At 37.5% G+C, this 23488-nt stretch overlaps 1 protein-coding gene across 1 annotated transcript; it reads left to right on the top strand.

Annotated features, from left to right (window-relative positions):
* The first annotated feature begins 239 nt into the window (after positions 1-239).
* Positions 240-2143, top strand: LOC142524661 (bidirectional sugar transporter SWEET15-like). Its single transcript, XM_075628714.1, has 6 exons — positions 240-383; positions 792-828; positions 911-1121; positions 1220-1381; positions 1474-1593; positions 1673-2143. The coding sequence occupies exons 1-6, from the start codon at positions 335-337 to the stop codon at positions 1994-1996; spliced, it is 903 nt and encodes a 300-aa protein (XP_075484829.1). The 5' UTR covers positions 240-334; the 3' UTR covers positions 1997-2143.
* Positions 2144-23488: the final 21345 nt, after the last annotated feature.

Raw genomic sequence — 23488 nt, 5'->3', positions numbered from 1 at the left:
AAATTTAATTTCTTTTTTTAAAAAATTCCCAACTCAATCCTACGTGGGAACGAGTGTTACATCGCTAAATTCATGCAGGAGAATGCAAGGGCACGTGAGCGTGGGGTATTAATTAATTGTTTGGTGAATGATTTTTATCGTACGCTACCTACTAATGATAACACGTCATGCAACCAATATGAGTTCAATGCCACCACACTCCCTCCTCCACTTATTCTATAAATTAGCCTCTCATTTCTCCATTCCGCACCACAGTTTTGAGGAGAAGTAATATATAAAAACTAGGATTTCGGTCCTTGTTTCCTGTATAAAACTTCTCTCTAACTTCCAAGGCATGGCTGTTTTTGGAGATCAACCCGCGGCGATCACATTCGGTATCTTAGGTATAATCACGTAGTAAAGTTTCCGGCCATTTCTTCTCTTCTTCGATCACTAGTTTACGTATGTTTCTAAAAATGGCTACGAGTAAACGCTGTCTTTTTTTTTTTTTTGTATTAAAACCAAACTCTTTCTTAGGCCTTAGCTCATGTAGTTTACTCACCTATAAATAGAATAATCTCATTTGCATGATCAACCTTCCCCATATATATATATGTATATATATATATGTATATATATATAAAACCTAAGTCATCTGCAAGCATGGTGTACACCATGCATGTTGAAGAAAAAACACCCATAATATGTTTTAAAACAAATAGTTGTCTTAATCTTTGTTGAATCAAATAAAAAAATTATTTTTACTATTCTGATAGATTCTGCTAATTAAGAAAAATTATGTTTACCTGCAGGCAACATTGTGTCAGTCCTCGTGTACTTTGCTCCATTGTAAGTATCTGTCTCAGAATCATTATATAATAAGATGTTATAAAAATTGTTTATTTTTAATTTTTCACTTCGGCATTGGCAGGCCCACATTCGTGAGAATCTACAAGGAAAAATCGACCTTGGGGTTCCAATCAGTGCCTTATAATGTGGCTTTCTTCTCTGCCATGCTGTGGCTGTACTATGCGTTCCTCAAGAAAAATGTGCCTCTTCTGATCTCAATCAACTCTTTCGGATGCCTCATCGAGACGTTTTACATCGTCAGCTACCTTTGGTTTGCATCCAGAAAGGCCAGGGTATATCATTCATTATATAATTAATCGAGCAAATATATTATTATATAATCTGAATACAAAAGATTTCGATGAATTATTTATTTCTTGTTAATTTGCAGATTGACACTACCAAACTTTTCTGCCTGATGAATCTGGTGCTATTTCCCGTAATGTTTGGGACCACATTCTTCTTATTCAAGGAACCAGAGCGAGCTCAGGTGGTGGGATGGATCTGTGTTGCTGTTTCTGTCAGTGTTTTTGCAGCCCCTTTAAGCATTGTGGTAATTAATTATTAACACCGTTCATCAAAATCTTATAAATTATACTGATACATCCATTAATGTTGTCCATTTTTATGTCTGAATTCCCGCAGTTCCAAGTTGTACGAACGCGCAGCGTGGAGTACATGCCGTTCCCTCTGTCATTTTTCTTGACTCTCAGCGCAATCATGTGGTTCGCCTACGGTCTATTTCAGAGAGATCTATGCGTTGCCGTAAGTAATCAACCCAATATTCTTACTGGAGTTGTGCCTAAAATTATTGATCTTTAACAAAAAATTATCGATCTTGTAGCTTCCAAATGTTATCGGATTCTTCTTGGGGGCGCTACAAATGGTGCTATATGGATTGTTCCGAAAACCGACGCGGGGATCTATAGATGACGTGGAAAAAGAAAAGTTGCCGGAGCACGCGTTGAGCATGATTGTTTTAGGAACACCAGAAGTGCATCCGATCGACTCCAAAAATCTTGGAGATGAAATGATTCATGTGGAGAACCTCAAGGACGAAGAAGCTGCTGATCCGCAAGATAATTTTGTAACTTGCGCATTAAGTGTTGAACCAAGCCCAGTGAATCCGCAGAAGGATTCAATTGTAGTTGAAGTCTGTGCTGCTTAATTTTACTTAATCACTGTGTGTTTTTTTAATCCGTTGGCGTTGTCTCCCGTGATTCCGAGTATTATAAGATGTGGAAACTAGAATAAAATGGTGCAATTTCTATGTATAAATAAGAAAATTATATATTAATATTTTGCTCGTTTTCGTTTGTCTTTGCTAAATAAATTCAATTCGTTAGTTGTCACCAGCAGTTTAATATGAGTAAAAATGGCAGTAAAATTTTGATAAGGTAATGGTGGGGATGTGGTAAATGGGTGACTAGGTAGATCACTATGATTCCTAACTATAAACTATATTATCTAAAGGAAAATGTTAAATGTTGGCAAGTTATTGAAATTTGGAAAATGACGTGATGCCTAACATACACTACACTTAAAATTAATCGAGGTAACTAAATAAATGATATTAAAGTACAATAGTTGGAAGATGTTTTATATTACAATATTTTTATAATATTAAATAAAAAAATGGTATTTAAGTATAGATCAAATTTTTTTCTTACAAATATTCACTTAAATTAAATAAAATGAGATTCATGTAAATTAGTTGATAAATTTTTTACAACAAGTTTTTCGCATATTATTTTAATGAATAGACTTTGATAAAGATATCTTTACCCACTTTGTTTGATTTATATTTGCTCTACATATCGAAAAAAATGTACTGTTTATGTCTAAAAATATATATAATTATTTTGCATTCTTAGAACCGGTGAGGACACAATTTAAGCTACAATATCCTAGTTTATAAAATATTGAACATCGATGAATTAAATTGAGTTTGATTTTCAAACACAATGTAATTCCTCTAAACTAATTAAATATTTTGTAAAATATTTTAAAGGTATGCAAGTTAAATGTATAAAAATAATTTGGTTGAAATTTTTTGTCAAACACTTTGTATGCAACATTTCGGTATTTTGTAGAACATATAAAATGTTTAAAAAATGGCAACAAAAACATAAAAAATGTCTCGTTTTCTCTCTTCTGATATGATCTTTGGTGAGTTTTATTTATGACATCCTAGAGTGATATGAACATTACAAACAATAATATGTCCATTTGAAAAGGTTCACTATGATTTCTGACATTAAAAGAGTTATATTTGCGTTGCTGGTCATTTTTTGAGATCGAGCTAATTTTTTTATTGATCGGGTTCGTTTGACATGCTGATTTAATATGCTTGTTCGGTATGTTGGTCTGTTGGTTTGATGATGTCTTCTAAGCTAGATCAAAAGTCAACTAAACATGCCAAGGTTTGTTGTGCTAAATTTTAAACTAATTCAATTTTCAGCTTCCCAAACTTACAAATTCTGATTTACCAACTACACATTGATGAACTATGTGAGAAATACAATAAAATCAAGATTGTTAGTATTTAGAAACCTAACTGTACAGTCTAAAAATTCAAACGACGTAACCTGACTACATGCAAATATGGGGTATTAGGAAAATGCTTGCTTAATTATTTTAAACCTGTTAAATGCATGGTTATGATACGATTATACATTTATATTGCATGATTTATTAGATTGCATGTAATAGGTCTGTTAGCAGTATTCGATGCTCGTACGAGGAATGGAGACTGTGGACAGTTTAAGGAAAATGTTTTTATTAACTAATTATTTTTAATTATTTAATATATGGTATATTTAATATGTAATTTTCGAAAATGGGTATTTTATGGTATTTTTTACACGTCGAGTCATATTTTAAACTGCTAGTAAATTTTTGGCAAAATTGAGATATTTTGAGGGCACGGGTAATGTTTTTGAAAAAGTATCAAAACGATACGTGCACGCTAATGGGCCTGTTTTAGTAGAATTTTGGTCAAATTTCACTACACCTTCATATTGTAAAAATTAGGCCTAATATTCTCATTCATTTTTCACAAAACTCATGCCTAACCCGAGCATCCTTTCCCTCATGACCTCACGGCTGCACTCTCACACACACACACCATCAGCTTTTTGTCTCGTTTCCAAGGGGATCGAATTCATTAGGTTTATCGTCCCGTCCCTCCGGTGTTGGTCTCTTGATTCATTGGTTTGATGTTTTTGTTTAGACGCAATGACACGCCCTACACCTTTTTTTTCTTATAGATCACATCATAATATTTATTTTGATTGATTTTGCATGGTAGTTAATAGATCTAGTGATATGAATCGATTTTATATGGTTTTTACATGAAAATATGGATTTTCTTGTCATGCTCCTCACGATTTGAAGGGGTCTGCCAGGTTTGAGGTATGAGGCATGATCTAAAAGAGGTTTGTATGTGTTCCAAGTGCTAGGTTCAGATCTGGAACGAGTCATGTAAGGGTTCGATCGGATCTTCATGCTTTTGGCTTGGTTTTTGTCTCGATCGCTTGGGTGAATGGGATGTTGTGCATAGGACCATTCTAGGCTGTGGTTCGGACTTTGAATGGTCCGATTCGGTGTCCTTGACGGCCGGTGCATGGTTGGTTCGAAGGGCTAGGGGCTAAGCGCGCGGTTGGTTCAAAGATAGTTGTGTTTTGGGGTGTCTAGGTCGAACCATGCACGTCCACATGCATGAAGCCGTGGTCCATGGTTAAATCAACCTAGGAATGTTCAGTCAAGTCCTAGGGGTGTCTGGTTCGAGGCTGGTCCTGTGTGGTTTGGGCTAGGGTCGAATTATGGGCTTGGCTTGGAGTTAGGGCTTTCAGTCCATAGGTGCAGAAAATTCCAGCGGCTTGCAGGGTGTTTTTTAGGGTTTCATATGGTCTGGACATGGTTGTTTTAGGTATTGTTAGGCGTCATTAAGTTATGGTTGAAGTTTGGGAAAGTTTGGATGAGTTCGGGTTGATTCAGTTTAAAACGTGACTCCAGTCTAAGTTTTAAAATGAATTATGGAACTTGGTTAACATGATTAAGTTTTTTTCCTAAGAAAGTGTTTTAAGGTGTTTTGATAAGTTTGGATGGGCTCGAGTCGAAATTTTATGGTCGAGGGGTAATATGGTCAAATTAGGGTTTCAGGGGAAAAATGATAATTTTCCACAGAGTCAAGTTAGCAATGCTGGCCGTGCCCCAGATAACCGAAAATGTATGTTTAAAAGGTTTATTTTGAAATGAATATGGAATTTTTACGAAAATGCTGAAAATACGTTGCATTCTTAATTTCAAGAGAATGTATGTATATACATGAAATTTTATAAGTGATGAATGTGATGACATGTTTGAAGGAAGGGATTTGGTTGTGACTAATACGAATACGAACACGAACACGAACACGAGCACGAAACATGTAAGGGCAAGGCTCAGCTGACGGGTGAGAGTGTAAGGTCCAAAATACGATAATGCAATCCAACTGCATGCAAATCTAGGAAAATGGAAAATGACTAATTAAATGGTTAAAATGGCATAAATTAATTATGATATGCCTGATTACTTGTTTAAAATAGGGTTTTCTGCTAGAATGCATAAAACTATGTTTTAAAAGCTATTCAAGATGCGATCGAGGAACGGAGACAGGTGACCATATAAGGGAAAACATTTTTATTATATAATTATTTTTAATTATTTAATGTGTGGTGTATTTATATGAAAATTTCGAATTTGGTGTGTTTTGAAGTGTTTTTATACGTCGAGTCGTATTTTCAACCATTGTTTGATTTTCGACTAAAATATGAATTTTTCAAGAACTTGGCTAATATTTTCACAAACCTCCCTAAACAAAATATTTTAAATATTCACTAATATGCTTAATGAGCCTATTATACCATGTTAGTTGGCCTAAGCTGATATGAATTGTTTTAATTACTAAATAAAAGTACCAAACCCTTCCCAAACTCTCCTAACTCCATGCCTCCCACACTCTAAAACATTAGGACTCTCCTAGAAGCCAAGAAGCACACACCACACATAAAAGTTCAGAAGTTAGCCATGGTTTTTGAAGGGAAAACCAGCGAGGGTCCTTCTCCGCCGTCATTCCTCGCATCGCCAAGTTATTATCGTGCGTAATAAACGCAAGGGCACGTCTTAATCATTTTTTTCATCTTTCACACCATAATATATCCTTGATAGATGTTTGTTGCAAAAACATGATAAACTTGATATATTTTCTTTTGCATGGATGCACATGAATATAACTCATTATTTTGTTGTTTCAAACTTGATTTAATGATGCACAAAGGGGCTGTCATGGTAGGGTAACTTGGAGGGACGTTTTTCCAAAGTGTTGAGGGTCCATAGAAGCCTAGACAAGGGCTGCACAAGTAGGGGAGATGACTCGAACGAAAATCGCATGCCTTGGTGTACTAGGGTTTTGGCTAGGGCTTGTAAGGGGCCTACGGCTCTTTGCTGCTGATAGGGCATGACTAGGGGCACCAGAGGGTTGTGTGAGGATCCTAGGGAGGCTGCATGGTGGCTGGCTCAAGGGCTAGGCAAAAGCCGCACCGAGGAAACCCTGTGCGAGGACTCCTAGGGCACGAGTGAGGGCTGCGGTTTCTAGGCTGGTTAGCTTCTATCCAGTAGCTTTTTGGGGTTTTTTTAGAGTCCTAGGGTTGATGGTTAGGGGCTGCACATGCTGGTTAGGGCTGGAACGAGGCATATTAGGATTCAAACCATCTAGAACGAGGACTCTTTGTGCAGAAAGTTTTAGTAGGTATCCTAGGTGGTTCGAATGTTCTAGCGGGCTTACTTTAGGTTGAAAAAGGTTTAGATATTTTTTATTAAGCTTTTCTCCAAGTTTGGTAATTTTTGGTTAAGTTTCGAGTCCATACGAGTCAAAACCAGGATGTACGTCTAACTTTCAAAAAGAATAAAGAATTGTAACGAAAAGATAAATTTTAAGCCTAAGGAATAATTAAGGGAGTGTTTTAAGGTAATAGGTTAAGTGTGGAATGATTTGGGACATCATTTTGAGGTCTAAGGGCAACTATGGAAAGTTAGGGTTTCAGGGGCAAAACGGTCATTTTACACCCGAAAAATGTTAGACGTCCTGCAGTACCCTAAATGCTGTAATAAATGTTAAAATGTTTATTTTAGATATTTATGAAATTTTCTGATGAAACGTTAGTACTAAAAGACATGTTGCATGCTTGGTTTAAAAAAAATGATTTATACGTGCTTGAATTTTTATAAGTGATGGAAATATGAAAAGTTGAAGGAGGTTAATTGATTGTAACTAATACGATGATATGATAATATATATCCAAGGCTCAGTTGACCGGTGAGAGTGTCGCTAATGTCCCCGCCGCCCGGTACCGTGGTAATACGTAAATGGATCCATCGAACTACAGTTAATACGAAAGTCACAATTGATGATCTAAATTCAATAAAAGGGAAACATATACATATATGATGAAAGAAAATATGACACGATGAAAGGAAAAATGTTTAAGATTCTGTTCATGAAATGCTATTTTCATAAAAGTATTTTCACTGTTGCATGTGAATGTATATGCATTACTTGTTATCATGATTAAGGTTTGATGAGTTAATAAACTCACTAGGTGTGATCGATGCACGTGAGCATGATATTGATGTTAATGGAGGTCTTGATGGTTGATATTGCTGGACTGAAGGTGCACACAACCTGACGACCGTCGTTAGTTTTTCACAAAATAAAGATTAATTTTAATTATGATTACTAAAATTTTTTACGACTTATTTATGCTTTTGAGTGGTTTTTGAAGAGAATGTTAGAGTTAAGTTTATTTTTGAAATAATGCTAGTTTAAGTTTGGTTGACGATTAACGATTTTATGTTTTGAATTACTTTCTTTTGGATTTTGAATAATAGTTGGTTGGTTTAATTTTTAAAATGCTGTAAAAACTGATATATTTATATATGTATTGTAATAGCCAAGCCTGGTGTACGGTACGGTTTAAGTTTTCATAAGTTTATTGACTACTTGGTCAAGTTTAGGTATAGTTTGGATGTTAAGAGTTTCGATTTATGATTTATAGTATGGTTGGTTATAGATTATGTGTAGTGCTTTTGTAGCGGCGTTACGATTAAATTCATGATAATTCGTATGTTGAGCCAATTGGTATGAGGCCAATTGGAGTGGTTAGATAAGACATAGAGGTGTAACTTTCTTATTTTGAGTTTTGTTCAAATCATTGTGGAAGGTTAGCCAAAAGTGCCCCGAAGTGTTTCGTGTGTTTCGACATTCCTCTAGTGACACATGTTGGGAGAATGGGCATAACGTTTTACTCAGACGTCTAATTGATCTGAAATTTTGAGGGATTCAAGATAAGACATAGAGCTACAACTTTTTAGTTTACCACTTTTCCAAATTATGAAGGAAAAAGGCGTTTCAGAAGCGATCTTTGGAGTGACAGTGCGCAGAGTGCGTGCCCAAGCGGGAATAAATGTCCGCCCGGGAGAGCCTACTTCGAAAATTTTGGATTTCTGGCCGAGAATTCCGCGCCCGAGCGGAAAAATATGTCCGCCCGAGCGCCTAGCGATTTTTTAAAAGCGTGTTTTTGGAGTTTTAAGTGCTTATATACAAGTGTTTCTCCATTTCTCTCATTTCTCACATCTCATTTTCGGATTTCTCTCCTTGGGAAGGCTAGGGTTCCTTATTTCTTTCACTTCCTATCTTCGATTCAAGCTTTTAGTTGGTGATTTGAGTTAAGATTGAAGTTCTTCTTGGTGCTAGGAAGCTAAGGTAAGCTTTTGGTGTTGTTATTTCTTGGTTTTGGAAGAGAGATGATATGGGTTTGTTGTTATGTTGGTTTTATGGATTATTTGGCATGGGTTCTTGATTATTGAGTTGATGATGGTGTTATATACGGGTTATTGTTGTAGGATTTCAACCAAGGAGTTAGATTCAAGGTGTTCTTGTGGTTTGTAAGTGGAATTTCATTCTTGTGCTCATATAATTATATATGTATTGTGTTTCAAAGGTTTTATTGTGTTATTCCCTTCATTTGATTCACTATTATGTATTGATACCTTTGTTGTATATTGTGGAGGCAATTGATGTCTCAACTTTGAGAAGGAAATACAAAAGAGAAAGAATATCAAAGTGTTTGATGAAATGTCCCAAAGAAAGAGTTTAAATGTTTTATGGATTGATAGATACATAGTCAGAGATTGCATGCAATTAGTTGATCAACGACCATAGGCTTATATCCCTCAGAGTTGTCGATTTATATCGATGGGATAAGAGCACCACAGACAGAGTTACTATTGATATCAATCCACCATAGTAAAGAGAAATAACATCTCATTGTTATGCTATTGCTACGATATACATGTTTCAGAGTTGATGGTATTTTATGTTTTCAAAGCCATGTTTTACAGAATATACTATGTATCATTGCTATGTAAGAGTTCCACTTGCTGAGTTTTATACTCATTTCAGTTATTTCATGTGATGCAGATAAGAGCGACGGACCAGGACGTTGATTGTGGCCCGGAGTCATATGCATACGAAGTTGGAAGGAAGATGTTATTTTGCAAGTATTTTTGGATCATGATCATAGGAATGATATTTTGTATTTTGTTATATCATTTGAATGATCATTTATTTACTTTTAAACATTTTATGGTGATGTATTTTGAAACCTTCCTTCATTTTATAAGAAAATTTTAAATTCCGCTGCTATTTTTATTGTTAACGGGTCGAGGTGTCACATGTATATATTCGGCCGAAAGTAGCATAGAACGGGGCAAAAAATTTTCTAGTATATTTTAAAGAAAAACTTAGTAGTGGGCGTTTCAGTTGGTATCAGAGCAATGTTCCTGCAAAAGGTTGTGCCACCGCCAGTTCCGAAAAGTTCAGTCATCAAGCCTCATGTCTGTAAGTTTATTTCTTTACATGATTTTTATGATGATACATGCATGTTTACATGGTTTATACGTTTACGATACATGTTTAATACCTTTTTAAGCTTAAATGTTAAATATGCTTAAAGTTGCTCAAAAATGGATTAGTATATGCTGCATGATTGAAAATTTAGACTTAAATGCATGTTGGTTACGTTTAGAATTTTGAAAACTATAATGGCCCGAAAATCCGTGTTTGAAAATTTGCGGAAAAATTTAAAATTTTCTCTTTAACTAATTAAAATGCCTCTTTAAATAAATAAACTGATAAAAAGATTCAATATTTAAATATTCGAAATAGCAGCGGAAGTATTTATTGTTTGCAAATAGCAACTTAAAAATAATCCAACAAAAGATAAAATTATTTTAACATAAAAATGGTAAATGCTGAAAATGAGGTCCTCGGGTTCCACTACTGCTGATCCAAGATTGCTCACTGGTCCCCGCCCTCGATCCCGACCTCATCAGTACCTACAACAATCAAGTCTAGTGAGTCTAAAGACTCAGCATGCATATATCTTAAATAACGAGTAAGTAAATAAATAATAAAATTGCATGCAAGGTAAAATGTCATGAGTCTGGAGTAACGTAAGTATATCATGTCATGAGTTACGTGCGTAGCTGAACTAAAAATTATAAGTGAAATGTTTGCCCCGTAGAGCCCTGTCATAAAATAACATGTAATAAAAATTTTCTGTTGAGAATATGTTCTACGCAAGTGGCCCCTGAACTGAACTGACCGGTAAGTGACCACCAGGTGAAGTAATAATCGTCTGATCAGACTAATGTCAGAGTATACTGAGTAGAACTGAACTGAACCGGTAAGTGACCACCGGGTGATACAATAATCCAATGATAGTGCAATGGCCACAAGCAATGTCGCATATATCTCAAAAATGAATATTTTATGTTTTTGCACGTAATGTAAATAAACTATGTAATTAAATATCCTGTATTAATTTTACCGAATGGGTTGGATCGTTGCCAGGCTCGCTGCGACTTAAATCTAACATGAAAAATTATGTAAATGATTTTTACTTGACCAAACTTTGTAATTGACTCATAAACGAGACAATTACGCCCATCGACTTAGTATTTAATCATGACTCCGTACCAACTCGAACCAACACCGAACCATCATTTAATCATGATCAAAATACACCTAAAATGATGAAATAATGCTCCAAAAATGATACAAGTCGAAATTTTGGTGAATGGAGGCCAAAACATGAAACGCTCTTTCGAGAGTCAATTTGGCACATCGCACCGTAATTTCTCGTACGACCTCTAAACTTAACTGAATCACAAACGGTCAAAAAAATGACCTTTCTAACTTGACGAGGCACTGTCCAGTCCAAGGCCATAGGCTAAAAGCCAACCAAGAACTCAAACGAGCCTCTGAACCGAAGCAGCAAGTTGCTGTCCAGAAATTCCAGCAACCGCACTTGTGCTTACATTGCTTCGTTTGCAAGACTATTGGCCATTGGGGCTTGCACCACTGACCAGAGCCTCTTCCCAACATCCTAAGGAATGGGTTGAACCATGGCTAAGGGCCCTAGGCCAGCCACAATTCGAACCACTCCATGAATCACCCGATAGATCCCACCCGAGAGCACCCTTGCGTGCGTGGGGAGTATTACTTTGTTTGCTGTCCCGTGCCATTCCAGTGGCCATTTGATTGACCATGGCATGATATAGACATCAAGGAGTATGGTGTGAACCGTGGCTAAGGGCTAAAAAGCCAACCAAGATCCACACCACACCATATACACAAAGATACACATGCAGAATTTAAGAAGGGTCGAAGGGGCTGTTCTTGTTTCTTTTAATTAAAAACCAGTTTTCACCATGGACCAAGCCTCAAAAGGCCGACTTGGTCACGTCTTAGACATCACAAGGAGGTGTTCTAACCATGGCTATAGCCCCTAGGGCAGCCAAGATCAGTTTCATCTCCCTTGACCGCAAGAACATAATTTTTCGAACTCAAAAAAATGATTTTTGTGGAAGAGTTGCTGTGTTTCTAGATTTCCAGCATGTATGGGGCTGGAACCAACGTTCTTACATGACTCTAACATGTCCTAGTACATGTCTAGATCCAGCGCCGAGCCCCTGGAATCGAGCCACCCACCTGAACCAACAAAACCGCAGAAAACGTGAAGTGCACAAGGAAGGTTAAAATCTGTGCAGAATTTTACACCAACTAGCTGTCATATTTCGGTTTTCCTGATTCATGCACACATAATGGTTTATAAAAATATATCTACAACTTGATTGAAGAGCAAGGGATGGTATATGCATGCCTGAAATTTTTGTTTTGAAGAAAACAAAAAAGAAGACGACGACGCGGCGCGGAAGAGACGGAGCGCTTTACTTTCTAGATTTTTCTCTCGATTTCTCTCTTCTTTTCCTCCCTAGAACTCACGGATTTTCTCTCTATTTTACCTCTGAAATTTTCGAAAATGAGGTAGGGAGAATGGCTGGGGAAAATGAGGGAAGGTTACTAGATAAAGGGAGGAAGATATTCTTTCTATCTTCTAGTTTGTGAGATAAGGAATGATGGTGATAATAAAAGATTTTTGGGGGATATTAGAGGGTGCATTTGGTCGACCATTGAGTCTAGGAACAAGGAAAAAAATTTCTTAATTAGATTAGTTGTTAGTGATTTAAAAGTGGGGAGAATATCTACCTAGAAAAGATTGAGGGAAAGATAATAAAGAATGAGTTGACCAACTAATAAAATCTTTTAAAAATGAAGGATGACCGAATTTGCTAGCAAAGTGGGGTGGAAAAATGTTTAATTAATAATTATTGGGATATTAAAAGGTGAGGGATTTATCTCCTAAAAATGGATAAGGAAAGAAGTCAATTAAATTGTGAGTTGAAAATTAAATCGAATCTTCCAAGGTGATGGCCGATTTTATTTAATTAAATGGGGGAAAATATTGCTAGCTAGACATGGTAGAATATTGATTAAATATTAATTAGTGGGGAATAAAATTTAGGGAATTATCTATCATGAATATCTAGTATTTTAAAATATTTCTTAAATATTGTATTTTAAATCTCTAGTGTTTTATCTATCCCTTAAATATTTTAATGAATTAAGAAATTAATTATGGAATAATATTATCTTGCATGCATGGCTAAAGAATTAAATTACCTAAATAATTCCTTAAACACTCTTTTACATTAAATTAACTTATTATCTAACTTAAATAAATTTTTGGAATGATTTCTTAATGTTAAATTTTATCTCAACACTCCAACTCCAGTCCGACCTTACGTATTTAACTGAAAAGATAGCAACTAAACTACTGCATTAAAATAATTAAATTTAAAGAAAAGAATTAAATACTCATGCAATAAAAATCATTTTAATTTAAATACTAGGAATTATGCATGGCTTATACTGTAGTCTAATTTACGGGTTCTACAAAAACGTTCAGATATAATGCCTCCTAGATGTGCACCTAGTACAGATAGGCAAGCTGAGAATACTAAGGATCGTCAAGGGAATGCACCCACACCTCCTAATGGGGATGCTGCTACACGTGCTCTGGAGGGTATGGCGCTTTTCTTTGAGCGGCAGTTTCAGCAGGCTCCGAGGACACAGATCGACGTTTATGATCTGTTCCGGAGGCTAGGTCCAAAGGAATTTTCTGGCACAACCGACCCGTTTGCTGCTGAGGGTGGATTCGATCACTTGAGGTGCACTTTTGTTATCTAGATATGGAAGACGCTGACCGAGTTAGGTGTGCTACTTATATGTTTCGAGATGATGCTTCTCTTTTGTGGGAAGGAGCTGAACAGTGGTTTAAATCTTGTCACACTCACTTGGGAGCAATTCAAGAACGTTTTCTATGAGAAGTATTTTACTGTTGATGTCCAAGGGCGCATAAAGAAGGAGTTTATAAGTCTCCTTCAGGGAGACACGACTGTGGCTGAGTTTTTAGGAGATTTGATAGGGGTTGTCACTTTTTACCCTTTATTGCTAGAGATGCTGCTGAGAAATTAAGGCACTTTATGGACGATCTTCGATCTACCATACATCGTGATGCGATGATGATGCGACCTAAAAATTATGCAGCTGCCACTAGTTGTGCATTCCAAGCTGAACAAGGCCTAAATGATATTGAATTTGAGATGCAGCACAAGAGGCAGAACTCACAGCCGAATAAGAGGCAATTCATGGGACCTCCAAAAGCTCAAGGGCAAGAAAAGCCCCAAGGACAATGGAAGAAGCTGGTATAGCAAAAGCCACCGCAGTATGGAGTACCAAAATCTGAGGAGAGGCCACTATGCAAAGAATGTAATCGCTTACATTACGGAAGGTGCATGTTGGGAACATATAGGTGCTTCATATGCAAGGAGGAAGGACATAAAGCTGCTGATTGCCCGAAGAAGAAAGCACCAACTGTGGGTAGAGCTTATGTTATGCATGCTGAGGAAGCCGAGGAGGAGCAAGACACGACTCTAATCCCTGGTAACCTAGTTATTTAACGTTTTTATATTGCTTTTATTGAATGAGATGTTAAATATGTTATGATAATTGATTTGGGATGATAAAGAACCTAGAAGAAATTAGGTTTCATGCTCTACAATATATGGATTTAAGGGATGATATTAGAAATTATGGAAATTAAGCATGAAATATGAGCCTTGATAATGAAAATGAAATAATTAAATCCAAATAAGAATTTTAAGGCTTAAAATCGAGAATAAGGGCATGCATGGAATTTTCGAAAGTTATGGGGACAAAAATGCAAAAAAAATATCCGAAACTTAAGGGACTTAATTGCACAAAGCCTAAAGTTTAAGGAGCCAGACCGAATCTTTGAAAAGCCCAAGGAATGTTATTAAGATAGATCGAAAAATTCTATGATGAATATGGAATTTTCGAAAAGTTCAGGGACTAAATTGCTAATTTAAAAAAGTATAGAGGCTGTTTTAGCAATTTTTGAAATCCTATGGGTTGAATTAGAAATTTCAAAAAATATAGGGCCTAATTTGATAAAATTCGAAATTTATGGGGCTAAATGTAATTTTTCAAAACTTTTAGGGATGAAAGTGCTAATTTCGAAAGTTCAAGTGGTTAAATTTAAATTTCTTCCAAGAAATAATATGGTACAATCACTTAATTTTAAAAAAACTTTGGGAAAATAATGATAGATTCCTTAAGATTCAACACAAATAGTTTTGACGGTGTATTCGTCGCAGGAAGGATATTCATACTAGGTGTAGCTACCTACTCATTGCTGGTTTTGGAAGCTACACACTCATTCATATCCGAGATGTTCATCAGGCGACTAAAAATTGTACCTGAAGATATGAGATTGGGCTTCAAAGTTTTTATTCCTTCCGGTGATCAAATGGTCAACTCGAGCATTGTGAAGAATTTGGAGCTTCATTTGCATAAAGATGTGGTTTTGGCAGACCTCGTCGTACTTCCGATGCCTGAATTCGAAATTATACTTGGCATGGATTGATTATCATTGAATGAAGCTTCGATTAGATTTTCGGCAGAGGTCAGTGTCTACTGACCGCCCAGCGGGAAATATTTTGTCTTTGAGGCAGCAAAGAACAAGCAAATTCTGCATATTATCTCCTTTATGTGTGCGAGGAAACTTATGAGATGAGGAAGCCAAACTTTTCTAGCATGTGTTATTTTAGCGCCTGATATCGGTAGACTTAAACTAGAGAATGTTGAGATCGTCAGAGAATTTTCTAGCATCTTTCTTAGGGATGTTTCTGGCATTCCACCAGACCGAGAGGTGGAGTTTTCCATTGAATTGTTGCCCTGGCAATGTGCGAATTTCTAAGGCACCCTATCGTCTAGCACACGCTGAAATGAAAGAGTTAAAAGATCAAATACAAGAATTGCTGGACAAGGGTTTTATTCGCCCTAGTTGTTCTCCATAAAGTGCACCGGCGTTATTTGTGAAGAAAAAAGATGGAAGTATGCGACTCTATATTGACTATCGAGAGCTGAATAGGGTCACCATTAAGAATAAGTATGTAGAACCCGAAAATCAGATTACGTATAAGTCATGCATAATTTCTATTATTTAAATTAAAAAAATGAATTTTTATGAATATATGAAATGTTTTATTTATTTTAAAAGTAGATGTTTAGTTTTATCTTTTCAGGATAAATACACGAATTCGGACCGGAGTTTGGAGATTTGAGATTAGATTAATAATAAGAAAATATTCTTAAATTTAATTTAAGTCAAGGAATAATTTAATTTAAAGAAATAAAATGTTTTAAGATTTATTAAATTAATTGGAGCTAAATTATTAAATGAGTTCTTTTAGGTTCAATATTTAATTAAAGCTTAAATTAAAATATGTGAACAAATGTGGATGAATTAATCTAGGTATAAAATATTCAAGAAATTAAATATAACATTTAAATACTTAAATTGTTAACCATGCAATGCCATACAAGAGTTCATTTTAAATTAAGGTGTAAATTCACTAAAATGTATAATGAGTATTTAAAACCTTAAGAATTTAAAATACAAGATTTAATCAATGTTATACCATGTAAAATTGTTGATCACTTTCGGTTCAATCTTCCCATGTTACATGTGTGGCAAACCTCATTCAAATCACCTCATTAGCCCTTAAGGTGAATACAATTCCTCACCTTTAATTCATTAGTTATTAGTGAATTCAAACACAATAATATACCTTAATTCTTCCTTAACCCATCATGCTAGTAAATAAACGAAAACATGCAGCAAAAATGAGGAAAAGAATCGGCTAACAAGGAGAGAAGAAACAATTTGAATCCATTCAACTCCTTCACTTGTAACTCCCATTTTAATGTATATTATGACCCTTTAACACCACCTATAACATTCATCTTCCTTACCCACATGTCCTACACTAATATGCTTGAAAAATCAGAAGGGAACAGCGGAGCAAAATCGTGAAAAGTAGCAACAATAAAACAAGAGAAGAAGAAGCCATTCAAATCCATTCAACTTCTTGACTTGTAACCTCCCAACTTAATGTATATTATGACACCTTTAACACCTCCTATAGCACTCCTCTTCATTGTCTAGCAAATCTACACTCTCCACCTTCGAAATATCAGAAACAGTAGCTAAGGTTATCGTGCACAGCAGCAGTAACACAAGAAAGAAGAAAACCAACTCCGACTCAACCGCTTGTCTTTGTCGTATTGATGTGTTTTTGTGTCAAAAAAAATTCCAGGCATGTATATATTGTTTCTTTGCTCTTCAATCAAGTCCTATAGATATATTTAAACCATTATATAAGCAGGATTCAAGCAAGAAACACGGAAATGACAGCAACTTTCCAAGCAAAAATCTGTACAAAATTTCTTGGCTCTTTTGGTTTTCAACTTCACGGTTGGGTGTGTTTTGTTGCTTACAGGGAGTGGCTCGTTTTCTAGGCACCCACGGCTGTTGCTAGGCATGATTTAGAGTATGTTAGGGTGTTATTGATTCATTGGTTTGAGTCCAAACATTTCAAATAAAATCATGACAGCAACTATTTCCACAAGCTACAGATTTGGTTCACAGTTGCTGTTCTTGGTTGGTCAAGGATAGTGTTCGAATCTTGGCTGTCCTAGGGGCTGTAGCCATGGTTAGAACTCTCCCTTATCATGTCTAGGACGTGACCAAATCACCCTTTCAAGGTTTGGTTCATGGCTTTACCAGATTTTTACATTTACATGACAAGTGTCCCTCGGTTTTGAAATTTCTAAAATTTGTAGGAGTGTGTTTCGGTTTTTGAGTGTTGAATGGGTGATGGTTGGCTCCTAGCCCATAGCCATAGTTCATACAACACTCCATCATATCTAGATCGAGCCATGGTCGATTAAATGACCCTTGGAACGAGACAACACAATAACATATTTCAATACAAGTCACTCCACCACAAGGGGTGCTCTCGGCGGTATGCTGTTAGTGTTCTAAGGCGGTTGCCTTGGTTGTGGTTGGCTTCTATCCCTTAGCCATGGTCCAAGCCATGCCTTAGGATGTTGGTAAGAGTCCTTGGGTGGTGGTTCAAGCCATTGGTCATTAAATTTCAGGGTTTACACCACAAACACACAAGCTGCTACTGCTGTAATTTGACAGCAACTTGCAGTTCGGTTTTGGTGCTTGTTTGAGTTCTTGGTTGGCTTTTAGCCAATGGCCTTGGACTCGGACAGTACCTTAATGAGTTAGGAAAGTTGTGTTTTTGGCCGTTCATGATTTGGTCGAGTTTAGAGATCGTACGAGAATTTACGGTGAAAGGTGCCAAAATGACTATCGGAAGAGTGTTTTATGTTTTTGTGTTCCATTCACCTATTTTCGTGTTTTACAATCCTTGTGCATGTTTTTCAGTATGTTTGGGGTATTCTTAATCATGTTTAAACATCGGTTTAATGTTGGTTCTGGTTGGTACGATACCATGATTAAAAATCAAGTGGTTGGTCCTAATAGTCTCATTTTTGGTTCTATTGTTTAATTTCGGTTCTATTGTCAAGTTTAAGTCAATATAATATTATTTGCATATGCCACATATTAGAGTTAAGCCGCAGCAAGCCTGGGAGCGATCCAACTCATCCGGTAAAAAAATAAGGTTATAATTATATTACATGCATAAAAATATAAAATGTTCATTTTTGAGATATATGCTATATGTCTTGTGGCCACCTTATGTTTATGGGTTTGGAAGTCGGTAGGCGCAACCGAGGACCTCTCCACCCAGTGACTTATGACCGGTTTATGATTATGTATGGGTACGGACATCCTGTCCAAGGGCTGTGATTGATCTCTACCGCCCAGTATACTGTGGTTTAGTCTGGTCAGACGCTCACGTTATGTTATGGGCCACTTGCTTAGAAACATTATCTTTACCAGAAAATTATGATATGACATGACAGAGCTCTATTGAGCAAAGCTTTTACGTATGATTTTCAGATATGCACGTAGTTATAATTATTCATGATACGATTTTCACCATGCGCTTTAAGATACCATATTTTTACGTTGCATGTAATTTTATGATATATTTACTTGTTATTCACGATATATACATGTTGAGTCTTTAGACTCACTAGACTTGATTGTTGTAGGTATTGATGAGGTCGAGGCCGAGGGCGGAGACCAGTGAGCTATTTTGGGGCGGCAGTAGTAAACCCGAGGACCTCATGTTTTAGTTTATGCACCTTTTATTATTCAAACTCAGTTTTAATACGTTGGATTATTTTTAAATTGTTGTTTACGTTGGATTATTTTTAAATTGTTGTTTGAATACAATATTTGCTTCCGCTGTTATTTTAAAGTTAAAATTATTTACATGTTTATTTTATAAATGAGGCAAGATAATTATTTATTTAGAAAATTTTTAATAATTCCGCTAAAATATGAATGCAAAATACGGGCCTTTACAGTTGGTATCAGAGCCTATGATCTTGTAAAGGGTTGTACTACTACTGCTCTCGAGAAGTTCATGAAATCATGTCTTCGGTCTGTAAGTTTTACGATTACGCATTTATTTTAAAGCATGAAATATTTTTACATCATGATTGCATGAAATATCTTATGTCAAGATTACGATTATGCGTTATTTATTTAAATTTAAAGAAATAGTGGAATTATGCATGTTGGTTATGTATGGGTTATAATTATGGAGCAGCATGCCTCCTAAACGCATTATTGATCGCATGGGAGGTGATGAGCATCGTCAGGAGAACGAGGAGAGAGATTTACCTACCACCCCCTCCACCAAACATGAATGCCCATATGCTAGCTGGGATGACTCAGTTCTTCGCACAGTTTGCGGGGAACAATGCAGTGGGAGCAAGACAGACGGGGCCGGAGGCTATCTATGAGCGGTTCATGAAGATGCCACCAAAGGAATTCTTAGGGACGTCAGATCCTATGGCTGCCGAGGGCTGGATTAAGTCCTTTGAGGTTATTTTCGAGTTCATGGGGCTTGAAGATGAAGATAGGGTTCGATGTGCGACCTATCTGTTCGGAGGAGACGCTCGCCTATGGTGGGAAGGAGCATCAGTGGCTTTGGGTTTGGCTACTTTGAGCTGGGCGCACTTTACAGAGGTATTCTACTCTAAATATTTTACTGAAGAGGTGCGTTCGAGGTTGACCACGGAGTTCATGACCCTGAGGCAGGGAGACTTGACTGTTACGGAGTTCATCCGTAAGTTCGAGAGGGGATGTCATTTTGTACCCCTAATTGCTAATGATGCTGGAGCCAAATTGAGGCATTTTCTGAATGGTCTGCGGCCGATCTTACGCCGTGATGTTAGGGTGGCTGGTCCTACTACCTATGATGTTGCTGTTTCCAGAGCCTCTAGCAGCAGAGCAAGACTAGAATGATATTGAGCGCGATCGCCAGGGTAAACGACCATTTCAGGCACCACACCGTCCCCCTCAGCCGCAGCATCATAATAAGAGACCTTTCCACGGTCCACCCAGAAACAGAGGGCCGCAGCAGCAACAGCAGGGACGAGAAGTCCCGAGGATAGTGGAGTATCCAGTCTGTGTCAAGTGCTCACGTCGTCATGCTGGGACTTGTATGTATGGTTCGGGAAAGTGTTGCAAATGTGGTAGTACTGACCACATATTGAAGAATTGCCCTCAGAAGAATCTGCCTACCCAAGGCAGAGTTTTTGCTCTCCATGCTACGGAGACTAACCCGGAGACGATGCTCATGACAGGTATCCTAAATCTTTAAATTGTATTAGAAGTTTAATGTTTTGGGTTAAGATTTTGAACTTAGAATTTATGATAGGATTGTATGTTCTAATCAGGGTTAGCTACGGGAATTTGAGTTAAAAGAACTTTGACATTTGCATGTCTATAAGCATAGTTCTTGTAAAACTATTGGGTTTAACATAATATTCCAATCTTTCAGGGAGAATATTTATAGCCGGTTCAGCTACGAAAGCCTTGATAGATTCAGGGGCTACCCACTCATTCATTTCAGAAACCTTTGCAAATTCTCTCAAGATCAAGACAATTGGGCTAGACATAGCATATTCAGTAGCATTACCTTCTGGAGAAGAGATGACAGCTACTAATGTGATCCGAGATATAGACCTTGAACTTCATGGTAATCTCGTGTATGCGGATCTTATCGTTCTTACCGATGCCAGAATTTGATATAATTCTAGGGATGGATTGGCTATTGAGGAACAGAATTTTGATTGATTTCCAGCGGAGATCTGTTCTCGTCCAATCGCCTGGGATGGAACAATTCTTATTCAAACCAGACATGTATTTTAATTTACCGCGTATAATACCCTATGTCCAGGTTAGGAAACTCATGCATCGAGGGTGCCGAGCATTTTTAGCTACTCTTGTATCTGTTCCCGAGACGCCCAAACAGTCAGCATCCGATGTTCCTATTGTCCGGGACTTTCTAGACGTTTTTTCCTGATCACGTCTCTGGTTTACCACCTGTGCGAGAGGTGGAATTTTCTATTGAGCTTATGCCGGATACCACACCGATATCAAAAGCACCATACCGATTAGCAGCGACAGAGATGGCAGAACTCAAGAAACAAATTCAGGAACTTCTTGACAAGGAGTTCATTGGCCCGAGCTTTTCGCCATGGGGCGCACCGGTCTTGTTTGTGAAGAAAAAGGATGGTTCGATGAGGCTCTGTATTGATTACCGGGAGTTGAACAGAGTTACAGTGAAGAACAAATACCCACTCCCGAGGATTGAAGATTTATTTGATCAGTTGCAGGGAGCTTCCGTATTCTCTAAGATTGATCTACGTTCTGGTTATCATCAGCTGAGAGTGAAAGACTGCCGATGTTCTCAAGACTGCTTTCAGGACTCGTTATGGACACTTCGAGTTCCTTGTGATGCCGTTCGGTTTGACGAATGCGCCAGCGATCTTCATGGATCTCATGAATCGCGTATTTCAGCCATATCTTGATCAGTTCGTGATAGTATTCATAGATGATATCCTCATCTACTCAAAGAATCAAGAGGATCACAACAGACATCTAACCACAGTACTGCAGACCTTGCAAAAGCAAGTTATTCGCGAAGTTCAGTAAGTGCGAGTTCTGGTTAGAGAAGGTGGCGTTCTTAGGCCACGTCGTTTCTAGCAGCAGTATTGAGGTAGATCCGACGAAAGTTGCAGTAGTCAGAGATTGGGTTGTGCCGCAAAATGCATCGGAGATCCGTAGTTTCCTTGGACTAGCAGGATACTATCGGAAGTTTATTCGGGGATTCTCCTCCATCGCAGTTTCACTCACAGTCATTGACGAAGAAGAATGTTAAGTATGTGTGGAGCGAGGAATGTCAGAAGAGCTTCGATACATTGAAGCAAGCTCTTATTTCAGCACCAGTGTTGGCCATGCCTTCAGGACCCGGAGACTTTGTTCTGTACACCGATGCTTCAAAACTCGATTTAGGCGCAGTATTGATGCAGCATGGGAAGGTGATAGCATATGCTTCTCGTCAGTTGAAGATTCACGAGAAGAATTATCCTACCCATGATCTAGATTGGCAGTCGTAGTATTTGCATTGCAGATTTGGAGGCATTATTTGTACGGAGAGAAGTGCCAGCTCTTTACCGACCACAAAAGTCTCAAATACTTCTTTACACAGAAGGATTTGAATATGCGGCAGAGGCGTTGGTTGGAGCTAGTGAAGGATTATGACTGTGACATTAGCTATCATTCTAGCAAAGCTAATGTAGTCGCGGATGCGTTAAGAAGGAAAGTCGCAGTGATGGCTCATTTGGTGATTTCGAGACCTCTTCAGTTTGAGATGCAGAGGTTTGATCTAGAGACATATCCTCGAGGTAGAGTTCCTCGTCTATCTAATTTAACGATTCAGTCTTCTCTTCTAAACCGTATTCGCAGTGGACAATTAGCAGACGAGTAGTTGGCTAAGTGGAAGCAGAGAGATGAAGCCAATGGCAGTATCTTGTATACAGTTAGAGACGGCACTTGTGAGATATCGAGACAGAATTTGGGTTCCTAGCGGCGATTCTATTCGAGAGGATTTCTTATCTGAGGTCCCATATGTCGTCGTACTCTATTCATCCAGGGAAGTACGAAGATGTACAAAGATCTGCAGTTATTATATTGGTGGCCCGGAATGAAGAGGGATATCAGACGTTTTGTGTCCGAGTGTCTGACATGTCAACTAGTGAAAGCGGAGCATCAGAGACCGGCAGGCATGCTCAAGCCTCTTCCTATTCCCGAGTGGAAGTGGGAGAATGTTACTATGGACTTCGTTGTTGGTCTGCTGAAGTCAGTCAGAGGGTCGAATGCTATATGGGTGATCGTAGATCGTCTTACGAAATCAGCTCATTTCTTGCCTATTAAGACGACTTTCTCCATGATCAGTATGCAGAGTTGTATATCCAGAGATCGTCAGACTTCATGGTATTCCCGTTTCTATAGTGTCTGACCGAGATCCTAGATTCACTTCATCATTTTGGAAGAGTCTACATTTAGCTATGGGTACGAAGTTGTTGTTTAGCACAGCTTTTCATCCGCAGATAGATGGTCAGTCCGAGAGAGTTATCCAGGTTTTGGAGGATCTTCTCCGTGCATGTGTTCTTGATTTCTCCGGGAGTTGGGAGTCAAAGTTGCCATTAGTGGAGTTTACCTATAACAATTGTTTTCAGTCGTCTATAGGTATGGCTCCATATGAAGCGCTGTACGGTCGTAAGTGTAGATCG

The sequence above is a fragment of the Primulina tabacum genome, chromosome 14 (assembly GCF_025594145.1).
Source record: "Primulina tabacum isolate GXHZ01 chromosome 14, ASM2559414v2, whole genome shotgun sequence".
Classification (NCBI taxonomy): Eukaryota; Viridiplantae; Streptophyta; class Magnoliopsida; order Lamiales; family Gesneriaceae; genus Primulina; species Primulina tabacum.
The sequence above is the reverse complement of the archived record's forward strand: the minus strand, read 5'-3'. Positions and strand labels throughout refer to the sequence as shown.

Bases quoted from the DNA above. Each gene is read 5' to 3' on its own strand.
- LOC142524661 (XM_075628714.1), top strand. From the start codon at position 335: ATGGCTGTTTTTGGAGATCAACCCGCGGCGATCACATTCGGTATCTTA. The intron at 384-791 runs GTATAATCACGT...GTTTACCTGCAG, and splicing joins GATCACATTCGGTATCTTAG to GCAACATTGTGTCAGTCCTC. The intron at 829-910 runs GTAAGTATCTGT...CGGCATTGGCAG, and splicing joins CTCGTGTACTTTGCTCCATT to GCCCACATTCGTGAGAATCT.